At 47.1% G+C, this 22,865-nt stretch overlaps 3 protein-coding genes across 15 annotated transcripts in view; 1 reads left to right on the plus strand and 2 right to left on the minus strand.

Annotated features, from left to right (window-relative positions):
* The window catches only part of LOC106589900 (brain-specific angiogenesis inhibitor 1-associated protein 2), a 137,952-nt gene extending 136,538 nt beyond the window's left edge, over window positions 1-1,414 (plus strand). For 4 of the 5 annotated variants that reach the window (XM_014180319.2, XM_014180324.2, XM_014180325.2 and 1 more), the window contains one exon: window positions 460-1,414. In XM_014180319.2, coding sequence (XP_014035794.1) covers window positions 460-559 — 100 coding nt within the window. In that variant the 3' untranslated portion in view covers window positions 560-1,414. Of the gene's footprint in view, window positions 1-4; window positions 36-459 lie in introns of all 5 variants that reach the window. The other variant, XM_014180321.2, reaches the window with a different exon arrangement.
* Window positions 1,415-2,160: 746 nt separating this feature from the next.
* Window positions 2,161-9,625, minus strand: LOC123731460 (mucin-4). 6 transcript variants are annotated; one of them, XM_045710296.1, is made up of 4 exons: window positions 8,052-8,552; window positions 6,444-7,735; window positions 5,783-6,236; window positions 2,161-5,435 (listed from the first exon to the last, which is right to left on the minus strand). In XM_045710296.1, the coding sequence occupies exons 1-4, from the start codon at window positions 8,537-8,539 to the stop codon at window positions 4,814-4,816; spliced, it is 2,856 nt and encodes a 951-aa protein (XP_045566252.1). In that variant the 5' UTR covers window positions 8,540-8,552; the 3' UTR covers window positions 2,161-4,813. The 6 variants fall into 6 exon arrangements, with proteins under 6 accessions (XP_045566252.1, XP_045566251.1, XP_045566255.1 ...); XM_045710295.1 differs by having other exon boundaries at window positions 6,444-6,847; window positions 6,940-8,552; XM_045710299.1 differs by lacking the exons at window positions 6,444-7,735; window positions 8,052-8,552 and adding an exon at window positions 8,806-9,625.
* Window positions 9,309-22,865, minus strand: part of LOC106589899 (serine/threonine-protein kinase LMTK1) — a 108,453-nt gene continuing 94,896 nt past the window's right edge. For 3 of the 4 annotated variants that reach the window (XM_014180316.2, XM_045710293.1, XM_045710294.1), the window contains 7 exons: window positions 21,178-21,384; window positions 20,365-20,514; window positions 19,346-19,548; window positions 15,000-18,529; window positions 10,841-10,964; window positions 9,797-10,030; window positions 9,309-9,673 (listed from right to left, as the gene is read on the minus strand). In XM_014180316.2, coding sequence (XP_014035791.2) covers window positions 9,642-9,673; window positions 9,797-10,030; window positions 10,841-10,964; window positions 15,000-18,529; window positions 19,346-19,548; window positions 20,365-20,514; window positions 21,178-21,384 — 4,480 coding nt within the window. In that variant the 3' untranslated portion in view covers window positions 9,309-9,641. The remainder of the gene's footprint in view (window positions 9,674-9,796; window positions 10,031-10,840; window positions 10,965-14,999; window positions 18,530-19,345; window positions 19,549-20,364; window positions 20,515-21,177; window positions 21,385-22,865) is intronic. The other variant, XM_014180317.2, reaches the window with a different exon arrangement.

Consider the following 22,865-nt stretch of genomic DNA (forward strand, 5'->3'; position numbering starts at 1 on the left):
TCAGTGTGAGGCTTTTGATTCAGCAGGAACCCCTCGTAAGTGACAAGATGAGGCACCTGTTGCCACTCAGCCAACCTATCACGCATTAATTCACTGGCTTCCTCTCACGTCAACTTGGTCTTTCTTACGTTCACTATTTAACTCGACATCACTGTCATTGGCTAGTTTGGTTTCATGAGGGTGCATAGCCTGGGTCTGAAATGGTACCCTGTGCATGTCTGTATGAACGTTATGACAAGATGAACCAAATCTTCATTCTCTGTTGGTTTTATTTTGTAGCATGACTGCTTGCCTTGTTCACACATCAGTCTCATTTCACCCTTAACCCATCTTCAATCAGAGGCAGCTCCAAACTCACTCTCTTGCTGCAGTAAAAGTGATGATTCTCTACTCTGTAATCCTGGGTGTTAATAACTGTTGGTCCCCACTTCCCGTTTTTCATCTCTCCTGTCCCTACAGTGTCCCCCCGCCAAAGAAGAAACCAGCCCAGGCCACTGAGGACCAACCCAGGCCTCTCATCTCTGACCATGACCAATCTCCTCCTCCAATCCTCTATTAGCTCCATGCTCTACTTCTTGTTATCCTTGGTTCTGATTGGTTGCTGTGAGGCACGGATATATTTAGCCAGCCAATTGGAATAGAAAACCCTTGATTCTGCTGGAAAAATTCAAGCACACACAGGATTGATCTTTCTCAAGTACTGTAGACGATGTACTACCTTTGACCTTTAGTTTTAGCAGGACCTATGATGACTGAACATACCTGTCTAACTGAACTATCCATAGCATTCAAGCCCAACTAGCCTTGGACTGTATCTTCAATCAAATTAAAGCATTTGAAAACTGCTACATACTGTATGCCGGAAATTGTAGTTTATTCTGTTATTTGTTACGGATAATGATTTATGCATACATCAAGTTTAAGAAGATGTCGTTGTTTGATCTACATTAATTTGGGGGTCTAGTTCTATGATCTGGTCATACAGTATGTTACTTATTGCCATTTGGGATTTGTAAGATTTGGTGGGAATATCTTTAGTTTGTGTGAGCAATACATTTGTCACAAAGTAAAGTATTTTCTATATTACGGAGAATAAACAGAAAACTGGACAGGCTCGCTGTGTGTAAAAACGTTCTACTGGAGTCTGTCTTCCACTGGGACCCCAACGTTGTACTGGGACCTCAACGTTCTACTGGAGTCTGACTTCCACTGGGACCCCAACGTTCTACTGGGACCTCAACGTTCTACTGGAGTCTGTCTTCCACTGGGACCCCAACGTTCTACTGGAACCTAAACGTTCTACTGGAGTCTGGGTTCTACTGGGACCCCAACGTTCTACTGGAGTCTGGGTTCTACTGGGACCCCAACGTTCTACTGGAGTCTGGGTTCTACTGGGACCCCAACGTTCTACTGGAGTCTGCACTGGGACCCAAACGTTCTACTGGAGTCTGGGTTCTACTGGGACCCCAACGTTCTACTGGAGTCTGGGTTCTACTGGGACCCCAACGTTCTACTGGAGTCTGGGTTCTACTGGGACCCCAACGTTCTACTGGAGTCTGGGTTCTACTGGGACCCCAACGTTCTACTGGAGTCTGGGTTCTACTGGGACCCCAACGTTCTACTGGAGTCTGGGTTCTACTGGGACCCCAATGTTCGACTGGAGTCTGGGTCTTAGGACAGAGAGAGAGAGAGAGAGAAAGAAAAGTTCAATACTATACACAATACACAAAGTTATAGCATTCTATATAGATTATTTTCCGTGTTATTTTCATATTGTAAATGACAGCAGAACAATAGGATTAAGAATTCATGCATACAAACAATATATTAACTGTTAATTAACATTATCCTATTGTTCTTCTGTCATGCCATTACTACATAAGACAAAGGATTTGTACCTTAAAATAGATATTCCTGTTGTATTTTGTACCCGTTTCTATATGTATGCAGTTCTCATCCAGTTTCATTTGTCTGTAAATCAATCTACAATGTATAGAAGGACACAGTGCATTTACCGTATGAAATATAGGGAAAATAACACATTGCAGTGTATTCCATATGTTACCAGTGTGTTTATACTGTGCAAGAAGAAATAATAATAATCTCATTCCTTTGGGTGCGTTTGTTTGTGCGTGTACCAAGAAATACATGAGACACACATTGATGTGTAAAACACTTTATTTATATTTCATAACGTACAGAAAGTAGAGTGGGGTGGGGCATATCTTTCTGACAGCATCCCTAAACTAGTCCTGTTTGTTTAAATCACGACCAGGACACATCTTACTGACAGCATCCCTAAACTAGTCCTGTTTGTTTAAATCACGACCAGGACACATCTTACTGACAGCATCCCTAAACTAGTCCTGTTTGTTTAAATCACGACCAGGACACATCTTACTGACAGCATCCCTAAACTAGTCCTGTTTGTTTAAATCACGACCAGGACACATCTTACTGACAGCATCCCTAAACTAGTCCTGTTTGTGTAAATCACGACCAGGACACATCTTACTGACAGCATCCCTAAACTAGTCCTGTTTGTTTAAATCACGACCAGGACACATCTTACTGACAGCATCCCTAAACTAGTCCTGTTTGTTTAAATCACGACCAGGACACATCTTACTGACAGCATCCCTAAACTAGTCCTGTTTGTTTAAATCACGACCAGGACACATCTTACTGACAGCATCCCTAAACTAGTCCTGTTTGTTTAAATCACGACCAGGACACATCTTACTGACAGCATCCCTAAACTAGTCCTGTTTGTTTAAATCACGACCAGGACACATCTTACTGACAGCATCCCTAAACTAGTCCTGTTTGTTTAAATCACGACCAGGACACATCTTACTGACAGCATCCCTAAACTAGTCCTGTTTGTTTAAATCACGACCAGGACACATCTTACTGACAGCATCCCTAAACTAGTCCTGTTTGTTTAAATCACGACCAGGACACATCTTACTGACAGCATCCCTAAACTAGTCCTGTTTGTTTAAATCCCGACCAGGACACATCTTACTGACAGCATCCCTAAACTAGTCCTGTTTGTTTAAATCACGACCAGGACACATCTTACTGACAGCATCCCTAAACTAGTCCTGTTTGTTTAAATCACGACCAGGACACATCTTACTGACAGCATCCCTAAACTAGTCCTGTTTGTTTAAATCACGACCAGGACACATCTTACTGACAGCATCCCTAAACTAGTCCTGTTTGTTTAAATCACGACCAGGACACATCTTACTGACAGCATCCCTAAACTAGTCCTGTTTGTTTAAATCACGACCAGGACACATCTTACTGACAGCATCCCTAAACTAGTCCTGTTTGTTTAAATCACGACCAGGGCAAGGCCTAACATTGCTCATCATCACATCCCTTTCGTCTCACTAGCCTGGGCACCAGGAGTGGCATGATGGCACAAACAGACTGGTACCGAGTCTATAGTCTCACCACTAGTGGGTTAAAACAATCTAGATCAAATATCCTATGTTCCTATTTGCCCCAATACTTCATTAAATACTTCTCTTTGGCAACAATAAAACATAAATACATGTACTTTTAACTCTCACTTCCAGGTAAATTCCAGGTAATTTCTTGATATTCTTAAATGTAATTTTTCTTTTTTGAGATACAAAAATAGTCCATACAGACAGCGCTCTAGATGGATCTATGGATGCTAAACTACTACAGAATAGTAAATCCCTAGAAAGGCTAAACACTAAACAGAACACACTTACTGCATGGAGATCAGAGTCGATCTTTAAAACAAAGAAATAGAATCTATGTAATTCCATATCTATGTTTTGAACTGAATTGACAACCTGGTTCTTTGAGGCTAAAGACTAGAGTGATATTAGCCTGGTCCCAGATCAGTTTGTACTGTCTTGCCAACCTATAGTATGGTCATTGGAGTAGGCAAGAGGGTACAAACGGACCTGAGACCATGCTACAGTGTTTGGCTTACCAGGCTGGTATAGCAGGTAACAACCACATCCATCTTTTTTCATTTCTATAGCAAACACATTTTCACATACATAGCAAAAGTCCATGAATTCAAAATGTATTTTCCATTGTTAAAATCGTGAAAACAATACACTGACTAATCCATGTAACATCACAAACCCCTTGACCACACAGCTGATCACAATACGTTAAGACTAAACCAGTTCTCAATTCTGTAGTCTTCCAACAATCATTTGATTATTTCTTCTTCAACATGATACCGAAGCCAGTTGAAAATCATTTGTTTGTTCTTCCATTCTTTAAGTTGCATTTCAAGGTTTCATATTTCATCAAAAGTTTCCTATAAAAAAATGATATGCTACTGTATCTATGGTATTTGTAAGCTTGTTGTACTTGTACTGCAGTTCCATTTTCAGAATCGCAATCAAAAATGTACAAGTTCTTTGATCGTATCACAAAGGATGTTCACCTCAAGAGTAGCAGACATATTACACAGTATGTGGTGCAGTGAAGCTCAACTCTGAGGGTAAGGACAGGCAGCTACCCTCATCTGAGGATAAGACCCAAACCAACATAAGCTGTGTTTTACCACCACTATCTGCATGCATAGCACATGAATTTCAAGTCCTAAAAAAGCATTTATGGAAAGTCATCAATGATATTCCCTAAAAACTGACTTGGTGGATTCACACAATAGTTTAGGTCCAGGGATGTCTGTAAAAGAAACGAAACGGAGAAGGACATAACTGAATATGTCCGATATAAACTCTAATTTGCGTTGCAAAACGTTCTATGCCTGCTTGTTATTGTGCACTAATGATAACGCCACAGGCCTTCAGTGGGAGGGGAATACTGACCCATACTGACAGATGGAGGGGAACAGTGACCCATACTGACAGATGGAGGGGAATAGTGACCCATACTGACAGATGGAGGGGAACAGTGACCCATACTGACAGATGGAGGGGAACAGTGACCCATACTGACAGATGGAGGGGAACAGTGACCCATACTGACAGATGGAGGGGAATAGTGACCCATACTGACAGATGGAGGGGAACAGTGAACCATACTGACAGATGGAGGGGAACAGTGAACCATACTGACAGATGGAGGGGAACAGTGACCCATACTGACAGATGGAGGGGAACAGTGACCCATACTGACAGATGGAGGGGAACAGTGATCCATACTGACAGATGGAGGGGAACAGTGACCCATACTGACAGATGGAGGGGAACAGTGACCCATACTGACAGATGGAGGGGAACAGTGACCCATACTGACAGATGGAGGGGAATAGTGACCCATACTGACAGATGGAGGGGAACAGTGACCCATACTGACAGATGGAGGGGAATAGTGACCCATACTGAAAGATGGAGGGGAACAGTGACCCATACTGACAGATGGAGGGGAACAGTGACCCATACTGACAGATGGAGGGGAACAGTGACCCATACTGACAGATGGGAGGGGAACAGTGACCCATACTGACAGATGGAGGGGAACAGTGACCCATACTGACAGATGGAGGGGGGAATAGTGACATATACTGACAGATGGAGGGGAACAGTGACCCATACTGACAGATGGAGGGGAGTAGTGACCCATACTGACAGATGGAGGGGATCAGTGAACCATACTGACAGATGGAGGGGGGAATAGTGACATATACTGACAGATGGAGGGGAACAGTGACCCATACTGACAGATGGAGGGGAAAACTGACAGATGGAGGGGAAAACTGACAGATGGAGGGGAACAGTAACCCATACTGACAGATGGAGGGGGGAATAGTGACCCATACTGACAGATGGAGGGGAACAGTGACCCATACTGACAGATGGAGGGGGGAATAGTGACCCATACTGACAGATGTAGGGGAACAGTGACCCATACTGACAGATGGAGGGGAATAGTGACCCATACTGACAGATGGAGGGGAACAGTAACCCATACTGACAGATGGAGGGGGGAATAGTGACCCATACTGACAGATGGAGGGGAACAGTGACACCTACTGACAGATGGAGGGGAACAGTGACCCATACTGACAGATGGAGGGGAACAGTGACCCATACTGACAGATGGAGGGGAACAGTGACCCATAATGACAGATGGAGGGGAACAGTGACCCATACTGACAGATGGAGGGGAACAGTGACCCATACTGACAGATGGAGGGGAACAGTGACCCATACTGACAGATGGAGGGGAACAGTGACCCATACTGACAGATGGAGGGGAACAGTGACCCATACTGACAGATGGGGAATACTGACCCATACTGACAGCTGGAGGGGAATATCGAACCATACTGACAGATGTAAGGGAATATCGAACCATACTGACAGATGTAGGGGAATACTGACCCATACTGACAGATGGAGGGGAACAGTGACCCATACTGACAGATGGAGGGGAATAGTGACCCATACTGACAGATGGAGGGGAATAGTGACCCATACTGACAGATGGAGGGGAATAGTGACCCATACTGACAGATGGAGGGGAACAGTAACCCATACTGACAGATGGAGGGGAACAGTGACCCATACTGACAGATGTAGGGGAATACTGACCCATACTGACAGATGTAGGGGAATACTGACCCATACTGACAGATGGAGGGGAACAGTGACCCATACTGACAGATGAAGGGGAACAGTGACCCATACTGACAGATGGAGGGGAACAGTGACCCATACTGACAGATGGAGGGGAACAGTGACCCATACTGACAGATGGAGGGGAACAGTGACCCATACTGACAGATGGAGGGGAACAGTGACCCATACTGACAGATGGAGGGGAATACTGACCCATACTGACAGATGTAGGGGAATACTGACCCATACTGACAGATGTAGGGGAATACTGACCCATACTGACAGATGGAGGGGAACAGTGACCCATACTGACAGATGGAGGGGGGAATACTGACCCATACTGACAGATGGAGGGGAATAGTGACCCATACTGACAGATGGAGGGGAATAGTGACCCATACTGACAGATGGAGGGGAAGAGTGACCCATACTGACAGATGGAGGGGAATAGTGACATATACTGACAGATGGAGGGGAATATTGAGCCATACTGACAGATGGAGGGGAATAGTGACCCATACTGACAGATGGAGGGGAAGAGTGACCCATACTGACAGATAGAGGGGAATAGTGACATATACTGACAGATGGAGGGGAATATTGAGCCATACTGACAGATGGAGGGGAATACTGACCCATACTGACAGATGGAGGGGAATAGTGAACCAAACTGACCGATGGAGGGGAACAGTGACCCATACTGACAGGTGGAGGGGAACAGTGACCCATACTGACAGATGGAGGGGAACAGTGACCCATACTGACAGATGGAGGGGAACAGTGACCCATACTGACAGATGGAGGGGAACAGTGACCCATACTGACAGATGGAGGGGAACAGTGACCCATACTGACAGATGGAGGGGAACAGTGACCCATACTGACAGATGGAGGGGAATAGTGACCCATACTGACAGATGGAGGGGAACAGTGACCCATACTGACAGATGGAGGGGAATAGTGACCCATACTGACAGATGGAGGGGAACAGTGACCCATACTGACAGATGGAGGGGAATAGTGACCCACACTGACAGATGGAGGGGAATAGTGACCCATACTGACAGATGGAGGGGAACAGTGACCCATACTGACAGATGGAGGGGAACAGTGACCCATACTGACAGATGGAGGGGAACAGTGACCCATACTGACAGATGGAAGGGAAAACTGACAGATGGAGGGGAACAGTAACCCATACTGACAGATGGAGGGGGGAATAGTGACATATACTGACAGATGGAGGGGAACAGTGACCCATACTGACAGATGGAGGGGAGTAGTGACCCATACTGACAGATGGAGGGGAACAGTGAACCATACTGACAGATGGAGGGGGGAATAGTGACATATACTGACAGATGGAGGGGAACAGTGACCCATACTGACAGATGGAGGGGAAAACTGACAGATGGAGGGGAACAGTAACCCATACTGACAGATGGAGGGGGGAATAGTGACCCATACTGACAGATGGAGGGGAATAGTGACCCATACTGACAGATGGAGGGGGGAATAGTGATCCATACTGACAGATGGAGGGGAACAGTGACCCATAATGACAGATGGAGGGGAACAGTGACCCATACTGACAGATGGAGGGGAACAGTGACCCATACTGACAGATGGAGGGGAACAGTGACCCATACTGACAGATGGAGGGGAATAGTGACCCATACTGACAGATGGAGGGGAACAGTGACCCATACTGACAGATGGAGGGGAATAGTGACCCATACTGACAGATGGAGGGGAATATTGAACCATACTGACAGATGGAGGGGAACAGTGACCCATACTGACAGATGGAGGGGAACAGTGACCCATACTGACAGATGGAGGGGGGAATAGTGACCCATACTGACAGATGGAGGGGAACAGTGACCAATACTGACAGATGGAGGGGAACAGTGACCCATACTGACAGATGGAGGGGAACAGTGACCCATACTGACAGATGGAGGGGAACAGTAACCCATACTGACAGATGGAGGGGAACAGTGACCCATAATGACAGATGGAGGGGAACAGTGACCCATACTGACAGATGGAGGGGAACAGTGACCCATACTGACAGATGGAGGGGAACAGTGACCCATACTGACAGATGGAGGGGAACAGTGACCCATACTGACAGATGGAGGGGAACAGTGACCCATACTGACAGATGGAGGGGAACAGTGACCCATACTGACAGATGGAGGGGAACAGTGACCCATACTGACAGATGGAGGGGAACAGTGACCCATACTGACAGATGGAGGGGAATAGTGACCCATACTGACAGATGGAGGGGAACAGTAACCCATACTGACAGATGGAGGGAAATAATGACTCTGGCACCCGTATTGGTGGAAATCATAAGGCCTGTATGCAGTGGTGGTCTGACTCCTTTGAGAAAACAGTAGAATTACAAAATTCTCCTTCAATCATTATTTGTGATATTTCATTTATATTTTAAGATGACGAGTTAACTAATGTCTCAAAGATATGCTCTTGGTACATCACTTTCAAACACCGATCATTTGATGAAAAAACCTTCATTGTGTCCTTTCCTTCATTGCTTTTTACTCCCTCCTTCTCTGAGAGGGGTGTTCTGTAAATCGTGTCTTCTGTTTTGATCTCCATGTTAAACAGCTGATCAATAAAAATGATCGTCTGTCTTCCACGTAACAAGCGGTAATGTTGTGTGGTTCTACATAACATGCTGATAATGAGTGTCTATGGTGGCAAACAAGTAACACGTCTGTTCTAAAGTTTCTCTCTTTGTTCCCAAAAATATGTTGAATGCAACGTAAGTCTTTACCTTCATACAAGTCATTTTGAAAACATATATATTCTTCTTTGTATGTGTATATTATCATCATATAGTATTTGATATATTCTAATAGGTGTTGATTCTCTACTTTCACATCCCTTTTACAGACTCCTTTCAAAAAGTGTTCATTAACAACGAGTCACTGTCTTTTCAGAAAGCTGATGTCCAAAAAACACTAAACAAAAGTCATGTTTATATGGTGCAGTTCTTGCAGTGTCTGGGTGGCTGAGGTTCTATAGTACTCTGTCTCCATCCTCACTGCTCCCTGCACAGACAGACAGACAGACAGACAGAATGCGTCATTATCCACTATGTTAAATCCATACAATTAGTTATCCTCAAGAGGTATTTGTTCACTGTCAATTTAAATGAAAACACCAGGACCCACCTGGACCAGAGTCCACGTCAGAGTCAGTGACGTGTGTGATGGAGAAGCGAGACACGTGGCTAGGGGAGACTGTGAAGCGGGAGTACTGCACTGCTGGTTTTGGCTCCGGGGCCTTGGAGGTGGAGGGCAGACTGGGTGTGGAGGGGGATGAGCCTGAGGAGGAGGCAGCCATCTTGGATGAGGAAGTGGGAATGGGCAACAGGGGGAAGTCATCCTCCCACTCATACCCTGCACCTTAGGAGAGAGAGAGAGGTAGGTAGGTGAAGGAAAAGAGAGAGAGAAAGGGAGGGAGGGAGAGAGGAAGGGAAGAGAGAGAGAGCGTAAGAGAGAGGAAGGGAGAAGGGAAGAGAGAGAGAGCGAAAGAGGGAGAGAGCAAGAGAGAGAGGAAGGGAGAAGGGAAGAGAGAGAGAGCGAAAGAGGGAGAGAGCAAGAGAGAGAGGAAGGGAGAAGGGAAGAGAGAGAGAAAGGGAGGGAGGGAGGTAGGTAGGTAGGTAGGGACAAAGGGAGAGAGGGAGAGCAAGAGAGAGATAAAGGGAGAAGGGAAGAGTGAGAGAGAGCGAGAGAGAGGAAGGGAGAAGGGAAGAGAGAGAGAGGAAGGGAGAAGGGAAGAGAGAGGAAGGGAGAGAGGAAGCGCAAGAGAGAGAGGAAGGAAGAAAGGAAGAGAAAGAGAAGGAGAAGGGAAGAGAGAGAAAGACAGCGAGCGAGCGAGAGAGAGGAAGGGAGAAAGGAAGAGAGAGGGAGAAGGGAAGAGAGACAGCAAGCGAGAGAGAGGAAGAGAGAAAGGAAAAGAGAGAGAGGGAGAAAGGAAAAGAAAGAGAGAGAGGAAGGAAGAAAGAAAGAGAAAGAGAGAGGGAGAAGGGAAGAGAGAGACAGCGAGCAAGAGAGAGAGGAAGGGAGAAAGGAAAAGAGAGCAGTTTTGACATATCTGCCTATTATATTTTACACATCTAAACTCATAGATTTGGATTGATTGTGAAATGAAATGCCGATTGACTTCAATCAATGTTTCAATGTAAGTAGTGGACTCTGGACTAGTGTACTTACTCTCTTCTGAGATGTTTCCATCTGAAGAGTCATCAGAGGTTGGTTGTTTGACCAGTGAACCCTGTCCGCTGGTCTCAGCCCCTGGAGAGAACCCATGCTCAGCCAGCTCTTTAGTGGGACTCTGCTGGAAATGGACAGTACAGGTTACAGCTATGGCAAGTGTGCATTTCAAATTAATATACAGTATATATCCAAAACTATGTGGACACCCCATCAAATTACTGGATTCGGCTATTTCAACAACACTCGTTGTGGACAGGTGTATAAAATCAAGCATACAGCCATGCAATCTCCATATACAAATATTGGCAGTAGACGGGCATTACTGAAGAGCTCATTCACTTTCAACGTGGCACCGTCATAGGATGCCACCTTTCCAACAAGTCAGTTCATCAAATTTCTACTCTGCTAGAGCTGCCCCGGTCAACTGTAAGTGCTTTTATTGTAAAGTGGAAACGTCTAGGAGCAACAACGGCTCAGCCACGAAGTAGTTGGCCACACAAGCTCAAAAAACGGGACCGCCGAGTGTTGAAGCGTGTAGCGTGTAAAAATCGTCTGTCCTCGGTTACGACTCTCACTACCAAGTTCCAAACTGCCTCTGGAGGCATAGTCAGCACAATAACTATTCCTTGGGAGCTTCATGAAATGGGTTTCTATGGCTGAGCAGCCACACACAAGCGTAAGATCACCATGTGCAATGCCAAGTGTTGGCTGGAGTGGCGCTAAGCTCGCCGACATTGGACTCTGGAGCAGTGGAAACACGTTTCCAAACACTGGAGTGATCAATCATGCTTCACCATCTGGCAGCATCCGACGGACAAATCTGGGTTTGGCGGAATCCAGGAAAACGCTATCTGCCCGACTGCATAGTGCCAACTGTAGAATTTGGTGGAGGAGGAATAATGGTCTGGGCTGTTTTTCATGGTTCAGGCTAGGCCCCTTAGTTCCAGTGAAGGGAAATCTTAACTCTACAGCATCCAATGACATTCTAGACAATTCTGTGCCTCCAACTTTGTGGCAACAGTTTGGAGAATGCCCTTCCTGTTTGAGCATGACAATGCCCCCGTGCACAACGCATACAGAAATGGTTTGTGGAGATCGGTGTGGAAGTACTTGACTGGCCTGCACAGAGCCCTGACCTCAACCCCATCAAACACCTTTGGGATGAATTGGAATGCCGACTGTGAACCAGGCCTAATCGCCCAACATCAGTGCCTGACCTCACTAATGCTCTTGTGGCTGTATGGAAGCAAGTCCCCACAGCAATGTTCCAACATCTAGTGGAAAGCCTTCCCAGAAGAGTGGAGGCTGTCATAGCATCAAAGGGGGGGGACCAAGTCCATATTAATGCCCATGATTTTGGAATGAGATGTTCGATAAGCAGCTGTCCACATACTTTTGGTCATGTAGTGTACAGTTGAAGTCGGAAGTTTACATACACCTTAGCCAAATACATTTAAACTCAGTTTTTCACAATACCTGACATTTATTCCTAGTAAAAATTCCCTGTCTTAGGTCAGTTAGGATCACCACTTCATTTTAAGAATGTAAAATGTCAGAATAATAGTAGAGCGAATTATTTATTTCAGCTTTTATTTCTTTCATCACATTCCCAGTGGGTCAGAAGTTTACATATACTCAATTAGTATTTGGTAACATTGCCTTTAAATTGTTTAACTTGGGTCAAACGTTTCGGGTAGCCTTCCACAAGCTTCCCACAATAAGTTGGGTGAATTTTGGCCCATTCCTCCTGACAGAGCTGGTGTAACTGAGTCAGGTTTGTAGGCCTCTTTGTTCGCACAAGCTTCTTCAGTTCTGCCAACACATTTTCTATGGGATTGAGGTCAGGGCTTTGTGATGGCCACTCAAATACCTTGACTTTGTTGTCCTTAAGCCATTTTGCCACAAATTTGGAAGTATGCTTGGGGTCATTATCCATTTGGAAGACCCATTTGCGACCAAGCTTTAACTTCCTGACTGATATCTTGAGACGTTGCTTCAATATATCCACATAATTTTCATTCCTCATGATGCCATCTATTTTGTGAAGTGCACCAGTACACCTGCAGCAAAGCACCCCCACGACATGATGCTGCCTCCCCCGCGCTTCACGGTTGGGATGGTGTTCTTCGGCTTGCAAACCTCACCTTTTTTCCTCCAAACATAACGATGGTTATTATGGCCAAACAGTTCTATTTTTGTTTCATCAGACCAGAGGACATTTCTCCAAAAAAGTACGCCCCATGTGCAGTTGCAAACCGTCTGGCTTTTTTTATGGCGCTTTTGGAGCAGTGGCTTCTTCCTTGCTGAGCGGCCTTTCAGGTTATGTTGATATAGGACTCGTTTTACTGTGGATATAGATACTTTTGTACCTGTTTCCTCCAGCATCTTCACAAGGTCTTTTGCTGTTGTTCTGGGATTGATTAGCACTTTTCGCACCAAAGTATGTTCATCTCTAGGAGACAGAACGCGTCTCCTTCCTGAGCGGTATGACGGCTGTGTGGTCCCATGGTGTTTATACCTGCCTATTGTTTGTACAGATGAACGTGGTACCTTCAGGCGTTTGGAAATTGCTCCCAAGGATGAACCAGACTTGTGGAGGTCTTGGGTGATTTCTTTTGATTTTCCCATGATGTCAAGAAAAGAGGCACTGAGTTTGAAGGTAGGCCTTGAAATACATCTTCAGGAACACCTCCAATTGACTCAAATTATGTCAATTAGCCTATCAGAAGCTTCTAAAGGCACAGTCAACTTAGTGTATGTAAACTTCTGACCCACTGGAATTGTGATACAGTGAATTGTAAGTGAAATAATCTGTCTGCAAACAATTGTTGGAAAAATGACTTGTGTCATGCACAAAGCAGATGTCATAACCGACTTGCCAAAACTATAGTTTGTTAACAAGAAATGTGTGGAGTCGTTGAAAAACGTATTTTAATGACTCCAACCTATGTGTATGTAAACTTCTGACTTCAACTGTATATATACAGTTCAGTAGTAAGTCTAGTTTAATTCAAGTTACCTAGGAACAACAAATACCTTATTTCTCCAATATCATGTCTGTGAATTAGATTTAATGAGAAAAGCAGAAAAACGATCTTGAACTTAGTGAAGTACCATAATGCAGCAACTACCCTTTAACTTGTTTCACTTCATCTGTGAGTGACACCTACCACCACCACTACCACCACCACTACCACCACTACCACTACTAAAACCACAACTACCACTACCACCACCACTACCACACTACCACCACTACGCTGCCACCACCACTATCACCACTACCACCACCACTACCACTACTACCACTACTAAAACCACAACTACCACCACCACTACCACCACCACCACTACCACCACTACCACTACTAAAACCACAACTACCACCACCACTACCACCACCACCACTACCACCACTACGCTGCCACCACCACTATCACCACTACCACCACCACTACCACTACTAAAACCACAACTACCACCACCACTACCACTACTAAAACCACAACTACCACCACCACTACCACCACCACTACCTCCACTACACTGCCACCACCACTATCACCACTACCACCACACTACCACCACTACGCTGCCACCACCACTACCACCACACTACCACCACTACGCTGCCACCACCACTACCACCACACTACCACCACCACTACCACCACCACTACCACCACTACGCTGCCACCACCACTATCACCACTACCACCACACTACCACCACTACGCTGCCACCACCACTACCACCACACTACCACCACTACGCTGCCACCACCACTATCTCCACTACCACTACCACTATCACCACTACTACCACCACCACCAATAATCACTACTACCACCACCACCACTATCCCTACCACTACAACCACCACCACTATCCCTACCACTACAACCACTACCACCACCTATCACAATTACCACCACTACCACCAGCATCACTACCACCACAACTACCACCATCATCACTACCACCACCACTACCACCACCTATCACAATTACCACCACTACCACCACCACTACCACAATTACCACCACAACCACCACCACCATCACTACCACCACAACTACCACCACCACAACTACCACCATCATCACTACCACCACCACTACCACCACTACCACTACTACCACTACCCCTACTCACCTGGTCAAACAGGTAAACGGTGACATCATCAAAAAAGGACACCACTTTCTTCTTGCGTTCCAGCAGGTCATCTGCAAGCAACTCGGCGGTGAGCGGGGTGGGCATCTTCAGTAGACTACGTAGGTTATGAGCATCGCTACAGTCGCTCACCACAATGGGTACAGCATGGTTCTCCTCCCCGCTCTCCTCCCCTCCACTCTGCTCCTCCTGAACACTGTAACTGCTCAGCTCCTCGTCTGACTCACTCTCATCGGAGTCACCATCTCCGTCCTCCTCGTCCGCCTCCCCCCCATCCATGGGCAACTCCTGGCCCAGAGGGGGAGTCATTGGGGGGAGAGGAGGAGGAGGGGTGGAGGGAGGGGGAGGAGAGGAGAGAGGAGGGGTGGAGGGAGGGGGAGGAGAGAAGGAGAAGCGTCGACGCCGTGCGGGAGGACTGTTCTCTTCGTCATTATCGTCCTTGTCGAGGGTCTCTGGCATTTTGGTAAATGCTTCTTCTAGGAAGTCTGCTGTTTCTAAGGCTTCAGATGAGTCCTCCATGTCCCTTTGCTCTCCTTCATCCTCTTCCTCCTTCTCCTTGGTACAAGAGCTGGTTTCAGTACTGCTGCTTCTCTGGAGTTCATCCAGGGCTTCCTCCATAGCCCCCACCACCTCTGCAGCCCAGTCTCCCAGGGAAGAGGGTTTCTCCTGGGCAAGCCATCCTTCCGACCCTGCCTTTACTTCTCCAGAGAGAATGGAGGCCAGCTCTAGCTCTAGCCCCAGCTCTAGCCCTTCATCCTGGGTGCACTCTTCTGTCAGGCATCCTTCCATCTCTGGGTCTTCACTCTCCTCCAGAAGAAGAGCTGAGGTCTCCACTCCCTCCTCTTCTTCCTCCTCTATCTGAAGAGGGCTGAGTTCCCTCTTCACTGTCAGCCTCTCTTCCACTTCTCCCTCCTCCACTCCTACATTTTCATCACCCCCTACTTTGTCACCCCCCTCATCCCTGGAAAGACGTTCGTTCTCATTGTCAGAGAAGTAGGCAGAGTCCCTGTAAGGGTTCTTCTCACTGAGTGGGGTCAGACCCTTCTCTTTGTCTGTGGTCTGTGAGGCTGCTAGAGGCACATCTTCATCCAGGGTCGGTTCATCCTCATCATCCAGTGGGGCCACCTCGGCCTCCTCTCCCCCCTCCTCCCCCTCTTCATCCAGGCTGGTGTCCAGGACAGACTCCCCCAGTGGCTGGGTGACTGTCTCTGGGCCCCGAGGCTCGTTGTAGGGCTCCTTGGGGACGAACTCTGGGCTCTCATTGTTCTCTGTGTCGTACCCGCTGTCCATTGCCTTGGGGGAGGAGCTAGATGGGTGGGAGGAGCTGGAGGCGGGGCTGAAAGCCTCGCAGGTGGAGCCGACTGCTGAAGGCATCAGGTCCATGGAGGCCATGGAATCGGGGGTTCCCACCTGCTTCTGCAGGGACTTGAGGGGACGGGCCAGGGACGGGGAGGCGTTAGGGTCCCCAACCGACGCCTCGTCGGCGAAGATCTCTGAGGTCGAGTCGGTGATGTCATCATCTTCATCGTCGTCGGTGCAGCAGTCGGAGATGTCCACTAGACTGATGCTGGAGCAGTGGTCTCTGTCTAGGCCGCAGTCTAACGTATGGCTCAGCTCTGACTCTTGCTCGACCACGGGGACTAGGTCAGGAACATTCACTGAGGAGAGGATCAGAATCACACCCTCTGGTTTAGGGTCTGTGAGAACCCCTTTGTCTTCCGTACTAACCTCTTCCTTGTGTTCTATTGAAAGGGTATCGTCCATAGTGATGTCAACATATTGCTCAGAGTGGTCTAGAGGGGTTTTGCTGGTCTTAGTGTTGTGCGTTAGGATTGGTTTAGGACCTCCCGGTGCTGGCGACAGATTCACACTCTCTTCCTCGTTGTTGGGTATCTCTACAATCTTATTGCTGTAGTCGTCCCGGGTGTAGTTCTGCACCATTAAGCCTATGAGGGGGTCGACGAAATGAGAGTGGCAGCACTCGATGGGTGGCGGTTCTACCTCCCTCTCCCCCTCCCCCTCATGGCACATGTAGATGTAGGCATTACAGGCGTCCCCTGAGGGGACCAGGGCATGATGGTTCCCCAGGACTAGACAGCCGCTGTCATTAGCCGATGTAGCCTCCAGGTAGTCTATGGGTTTAACTGCAGCAGAGGCAGAGGAGCGGAAGGTCAGGTAGTGCTCTTCAGGCCACGAGTCCTCTATGTCGGTAGTGGGCATAGTGTAGTGGAAGTCTTCATAGGGATCCTGTTGTTGTCTACAGCCAGCCTGTCCACTACGGCCAAGGCTTAGACCCAGGCCTAGACTGTTGTTGTTAGTGGAGGGGTTGGAGAGGTTACTACTGTTACTCCTCAGCCTCTCTGAGAATATATCCTCTTCTTCAGCCGAGTCGCTGTCCTGGTGACAGATGAAGAGGGCCTCTTCCGACACCATAGTGATGCTGACTGAGTGGGCGTGGTCTGGCATGGTCGGCATGGTTTTCTGCAGAGAACCCATCATGTCATAGTAGCCGCCAGTGACGCTACTCCCCCCGATGATGGAGCCTGGGCCCTGGGTCGTCTCCAAGTAGGGGTCGCCTACCCCAAAAGGAGGACCACCATCCTGGAGATGGGTGCTGATGGAGGGAGATATCCCCAGAGGGTTGTCCAGTTCCCCCAGGGCCTGACGCAGGCTACGGGACCCCCAGCTCTCCAGATGGGGCTCGGGGGGAGAGTGTTCCTGCCCCATCAGGTAATGCTGGTCCATCCCCATCCCCATGTGGTGGCCTATGCCCATGGGAGGTGAGTGCTCGTAGTAGTACCCCCCGTCCCGGTCCTTGTAGGAGACGTAGTGACCAGCCTCCCATGGTCTCAGGGGGCTGGAGTCAGAGACATGGGGCTCCATTGTCAGGGAGATGTCTGAGTCATACACTCCAACACCCCTATCTTTACAGACGTCTGCTGACCAGTAGGAGTCTACAGGCTTGGAGTGGGCCTGGGGGGGACATGCACCCATCCCCATCATACACTCCCCTGAGTCTGCACTGCCACTGCCGGTCAGGAAGCTCCCGTGGCTGCCCTGGTAGTCTGGGCTGTAGGAGTACATGGTGAAGTCCACGCCAGGCTCCTCCATGCGGATGTAGTACTCAGAGCTCACTGAAGGACTATGGGCGCTGAGCACCGGCACCACCCCGACCCCAGAAACATGCAGCGTCTTGTGCTCATAGTAGGAAGGGGACACTCCCAGAGTGAGCCCCTCCATCTCCACCCCACCACTGCCCCCCACCATTCCACCTGGGTAGTATAGGTCCTGGCAGTGGTGGTTGACGACCCCCAGGGTACCGCTGGAGGATGAGGCAGCGTGGTGGTAAGGCTGCTCCGCTCCGATCCCCGCCTGGGTCTGCTCCCACTTGTACTGGAAGTTCAGACCGTGGCTGGTCTCTGTCACGGTCAGTATATCATCTCCTGATTCGCTGTGGTAACCATCACATCCAGAAAACTGCTCCAGCAGAGGAAAGGAGGAGGAGGGGAGGTCTGAAGACAGACAGACAGACACAGACAGATACTTTGTTCATTCCCAAGGGGACATTTTACATCTAACAGCAGCAGAGCTTAATGGGAAATTTTACCGCTGCTCTTTCTCTGTATATCCATTAATTAATGTTATTAACATACTGTATAATGTGTCATAAAAATCTAGAATATCCTCAGTACAAATATCAGCATTTCTGCATCTCACCAGTAGAAACGGGCCATCTACTTTTCCTGGTTGTAAGCAAACCACACTATCCAGAATTCATAGCACCTTCAAGGGTGGGAACACAATTGGACAAGGAAGTACAGCTCCCATCAGGCTGTAGTCTTTACAAAGCCAGGGATAATACTAGACCTAGATATCCTGTAATGTCCTTGTAGAGAGGAACATCGTTGAGACAAGTTCAATGGCTCTCTTGAACAAGGACAACTATTTCTACTCGCTGCTAGCATGATCGTACAATTGGCAAAACACAAAGGCCACAATAGTTGCTACAAAACATGACTCCATACATTTTTATATCAGGTAGCAGGCTCAATCAACCGATGACGTCATTGGTTGAACACTCCTGGTGCGAAAATAAAAACTAATACTGCTATAGTGCATAATTACATCTGAAACACCCACTCATCAATCAAAATGATGTAGGGAGACTCCAAAAACACTCTTAACAGTGAAGTCTCCCTTTAATAAACTAAAGTGATATTGAAAAGAGCAGATTCTGTTTTTTTCTGAGACGCACAATGTGTGCGAGACAAAAAACACAGAACACAAAGTAATCATGAGCCATAAAAAGTGTCCTGAACATGACGTACCAGTGGCCAGGGCTCCGGCCCCGTGATGTAGGCTGCTGCTGCGGCCGGCATTGGGGTTGGGACGCAGAGAGTTCCAGCGCCTCTCAAAGTCCTCCTCGGCCTCACTGGCCCCCTTGGCACACAGGTAGCTGAGTAACAGGTGGACCTCCTCTGTATCGGGCCTCTGGTCTGGTTGGAGCCAGCAGAACTGCAGCACCTCATACCTGGTGACAAGATGGCACACACACCAAAATAACCATTACAACAATCATGGGATACATGTAGGAAGATATAATGAACCACAAATGAATCTATCAGCAGTGGCCAAGTTGTGCATTTGAGAATAGGGTTCCATTTGGGATGCAAATGAAATGTGAAGAAAATGAAAACCAGCACACAGTATCTGCATTTGTATTGGAATCCGTTGATGAGATGAGGAATCAAGCATATTCTTATCCTATGAGAGATGGGTTTAATTACCTCCCCCATCTTCAGAGATAACGAGATTGGATTCATTTTGTTTTATGCATCATCACATCAGTCATATTTATGTATGCGCACTCTATTCTCTATTTAGTTTGCTACTTTTGACCAGACCCATGTGCTCTGGATAGGGAACACAGCGCCATTTGGGACACAGCATATGATGTCTGTCTCACTGAGACACTAGAATGAGAAGATATTGATGGGACATAGAGCGAGAGCCACAGATTACTTATTAAGGTTTAGAACGAGGAAAGGTAAGATTGTGTGGTGTGTGTGTGTGTGTGTGTGTGTGTGTGTGTGTGTGTGTGTGTGTGTGTGTGTGTGTGTGTGTGTGTGTGTGTGTGTGTGTGTGTGTGCTCCTGTGTTGCTCCCTTGTGTGTGTGTGTGTGTGTGTGTGTGTGTGTGTGTGTGTGTGTGTGTGTGTGTGTGTGTGTGTGTGTGTGTGTGTGTGTGTGTGTGTGTGTGTGTGTGTGTGTGTGTGTGCTCCTGTGTTGCTCCCTTGTGTGTGTGTGTGTGTGTGTGTGTGTGTGTGTGTGCGTACGTGCGTGACTTACCAGCGCTCTGCCAATGGTATTTTGAGCAGGGGCTTGGGCAGTCTGAGCTGCTGATCCCTCACGGCGTAGGTTAACACCTGTCTGTCAGAGTAGTGTCTGTACGGCTGGTTCCCCAACTCAAATAACTCCCAGATAGTAACCCCCAGAGACCTGAGAGAGAACAGAAAGACCACAGAAACCCTCTCAACATCACACTATAGAATCACGGAGAAGAACAACACCTGAAGCATTACCACCAATATTTATTGGGAAAAACATTTGGCAAATATATCTGCGGGGTTCACAGAATGACAGAAAGGACACAAGATCAGAGTGGATTTACAGAGTGGTTTAAATGGACACAGATTTATGATTAGTCAATAACTCAGCCTTATTTTGACCAATCCCTTAGCCCCCCCCCCCAAAAAAAAAAATCCTTTGTCAACATTTTTACATTTTTTATTAAGAATAACAAACGGTTTTGCTGTGAACCCCTAATTACGTTCACATATTTTATGGTGTCGGTTTCTAGATAGGGACAGTTTTCCGGGTACAGATTCAGCCCTAGTCCTAGACTAAAAAACATTGAAGTTGTTCTTAGTCCAGGATTTGGCTGAATGTGAGTCAGGGAAATTGGCCCATAGGGTTAAACTTGTATTACTAGATAATTGGGTTCTGAATGCTCTCTCTACCATGATCCCTGGAATCGAACCCACTATCGAAGCGTTGCAACTTCCATGCTCTACCAACTGAGCTCTCTCCACCAGAAGGTTGCCATGGACTACCTATACTGATTGATTGATTGATTGTTTGATTAATTAAATCATTCATTACCAGACGTTGCTCTGTTTGCTCTGGTCCACCACCAAAAGGTTGCCATGGACTTCATCTATGAGTTCTGGAGCGATCCAACGCAGAGGCACGTACATCTGGTCTGATGTCTCAAAGTAGTCCTCTTTGTACTTGCTGTGTGACAGGCCGTAGTCTCCGATCTTCACTGTGACATCAGCCGTCAACAGGCAGTTTCTCAGGGCCAGGTCACTGCAGGGAACACAGAGAACACATTTCTACATTAGAGGATAACTGATTGATGTCTATGCATAACAGTCACGTTATCATGGTGAGACCATGCGTGGGTAGTCTGACATGTTCAATACTGTACTAAAAGACTTATAGAAATTCAGTCAATAAATGTCTTTACATCGTTACTTATCAATTCAAACCATTCCTAATAATTATATATGTCATTTAGCAGACACAATTTACAATCATCCGTGCATACATTTTACGTATCGGCAGCCCTGGGAATCAACCCCACTATCCTGGCATAGCAACCACCATGACCTACCAATTGAACCATACGGGACCTCATTCCTCATTAAGTGGATGTTGTAGACGTCAGTGAAAGAAAGAGCAGGGGTCACTCTGGAGAGAAGGGGTCCCCCCCTGCAACAAAATCACTGATGCTGGAGTCTATGAAGAGGCACTCAGGCAGCACCAGGATATTGTTACAGGAAGAAACCAGCAGGAACCAGGAAGAAGAGCCAACCAATCACAGCTGCAGGATTCTGGTAAACTAGCCTCAACCCAGCCATTCTAGGTTTCTCCAGAAGGAGAATACGGTGACTACTGGGTACCAGTCATCAGGGTAATATCACTATCATACAATGCCATTGAGTGGTTTGTAGTATAACAAGTACAACTTGTGTCTGTGTCTATGTAACTGTATATATATATACAGTGCCTTCGGAAAGTATTTAGACCCTTTGACTTTTTCCACATTTTGTTACGTTACAGCCTTATTCCAAAATTGAATAAATCGTTTTTTCCCTCATCAATCTACACACAATACCCCACAATGACAAAGCAAAAACTTAAATATCACATTTACGTTAAGTATTCAGACCCTTTATTCAGTACTTTGTTGAAGCACCTTTGGCAGCATCGAGAGTTTTTGGGTATGGCACTACAAGCTTGGCACACCTATATTTGGGTAGTTTCTCCCATTCTTCTCTGCAGATCCTCTCAAGCTCTGTCAGGTTGGATGAGGAGCGTTGATGCACAGCTATTTTCAGGTCTCTCCAGAGATGTTCGATCGGGTTCAAGTCCGGGCTCTGGCTGGGCCACTCAAGGACATTCAGAGACTTGTTCCGAAGCCACTCCTGCGTTGTCTTAGCTGTGTGCTTAGGGTTATTGTCCTGTTGGAAGGTGAACCTTTGCCCCAGTTTAAGGCCCTGAGCGCTCTGGAGCAGGTTTTCATCAAGGATCTCGCTGTTCTTTGCGGCAATCATCTTTGCCTCGACCCTGACTAGTCCCCCAGTTCCTGCCTCTGAAAAACATCTCCATAGCATGATGCTGCCAACACCAACGCCAGGTTTCCTCCAGATGTGATGCTTGGTATTCAAATAGTTCAGTCTTTGTTTCATCAGACCAGAGAATCTTGTTTCTCATGGTCTGAGAGTCTTTAGGTGCCTTTTGGCAAACTCCAATAGGGCTATCATGTGCCTTTTACTGAGGAGTGG

Source organism: Salmo salar, chromosome ssa28, assembly GCF_905237065.1.
Source record: "Salmo salar chromosome ssa28, Ssal_v3.1, whole genome shotgun sequence".
NCBI lineage: Eukaryota > Metazoa > Chordata > Actinopteri > Salmoniformes > Salmonidae > Salmo > Salmo salar.

What these genes read in the sequence shown, in the direction of transcription:
- LOC123731460 (XM_045710295.1), bottom strand. Translation starts at nt 8,417, where the DNA reads ATGGGTCACTGTTCCCCTCCATCTGTCAGTATGGGTCACTGTTCCCCT. An exon ending in ATGGGTCACTATTCCCCTCC is followed by an intron (nt 6,848 to 6,939) that starts ATCTGTCAGTAT and finishes GTATTCCCCTAC; the next exon opens with ATCTGTCAGTATGGGTCAGT. An exon ending in CCCTCCATCTGTCAGTATGG is followed by an intron (nt 5,436 to 5,782) that starts GTCACTATTCCC and finishes CTGTCAGTATGG; the next exon opens with GTCACTGTTCCCCTCCATCT.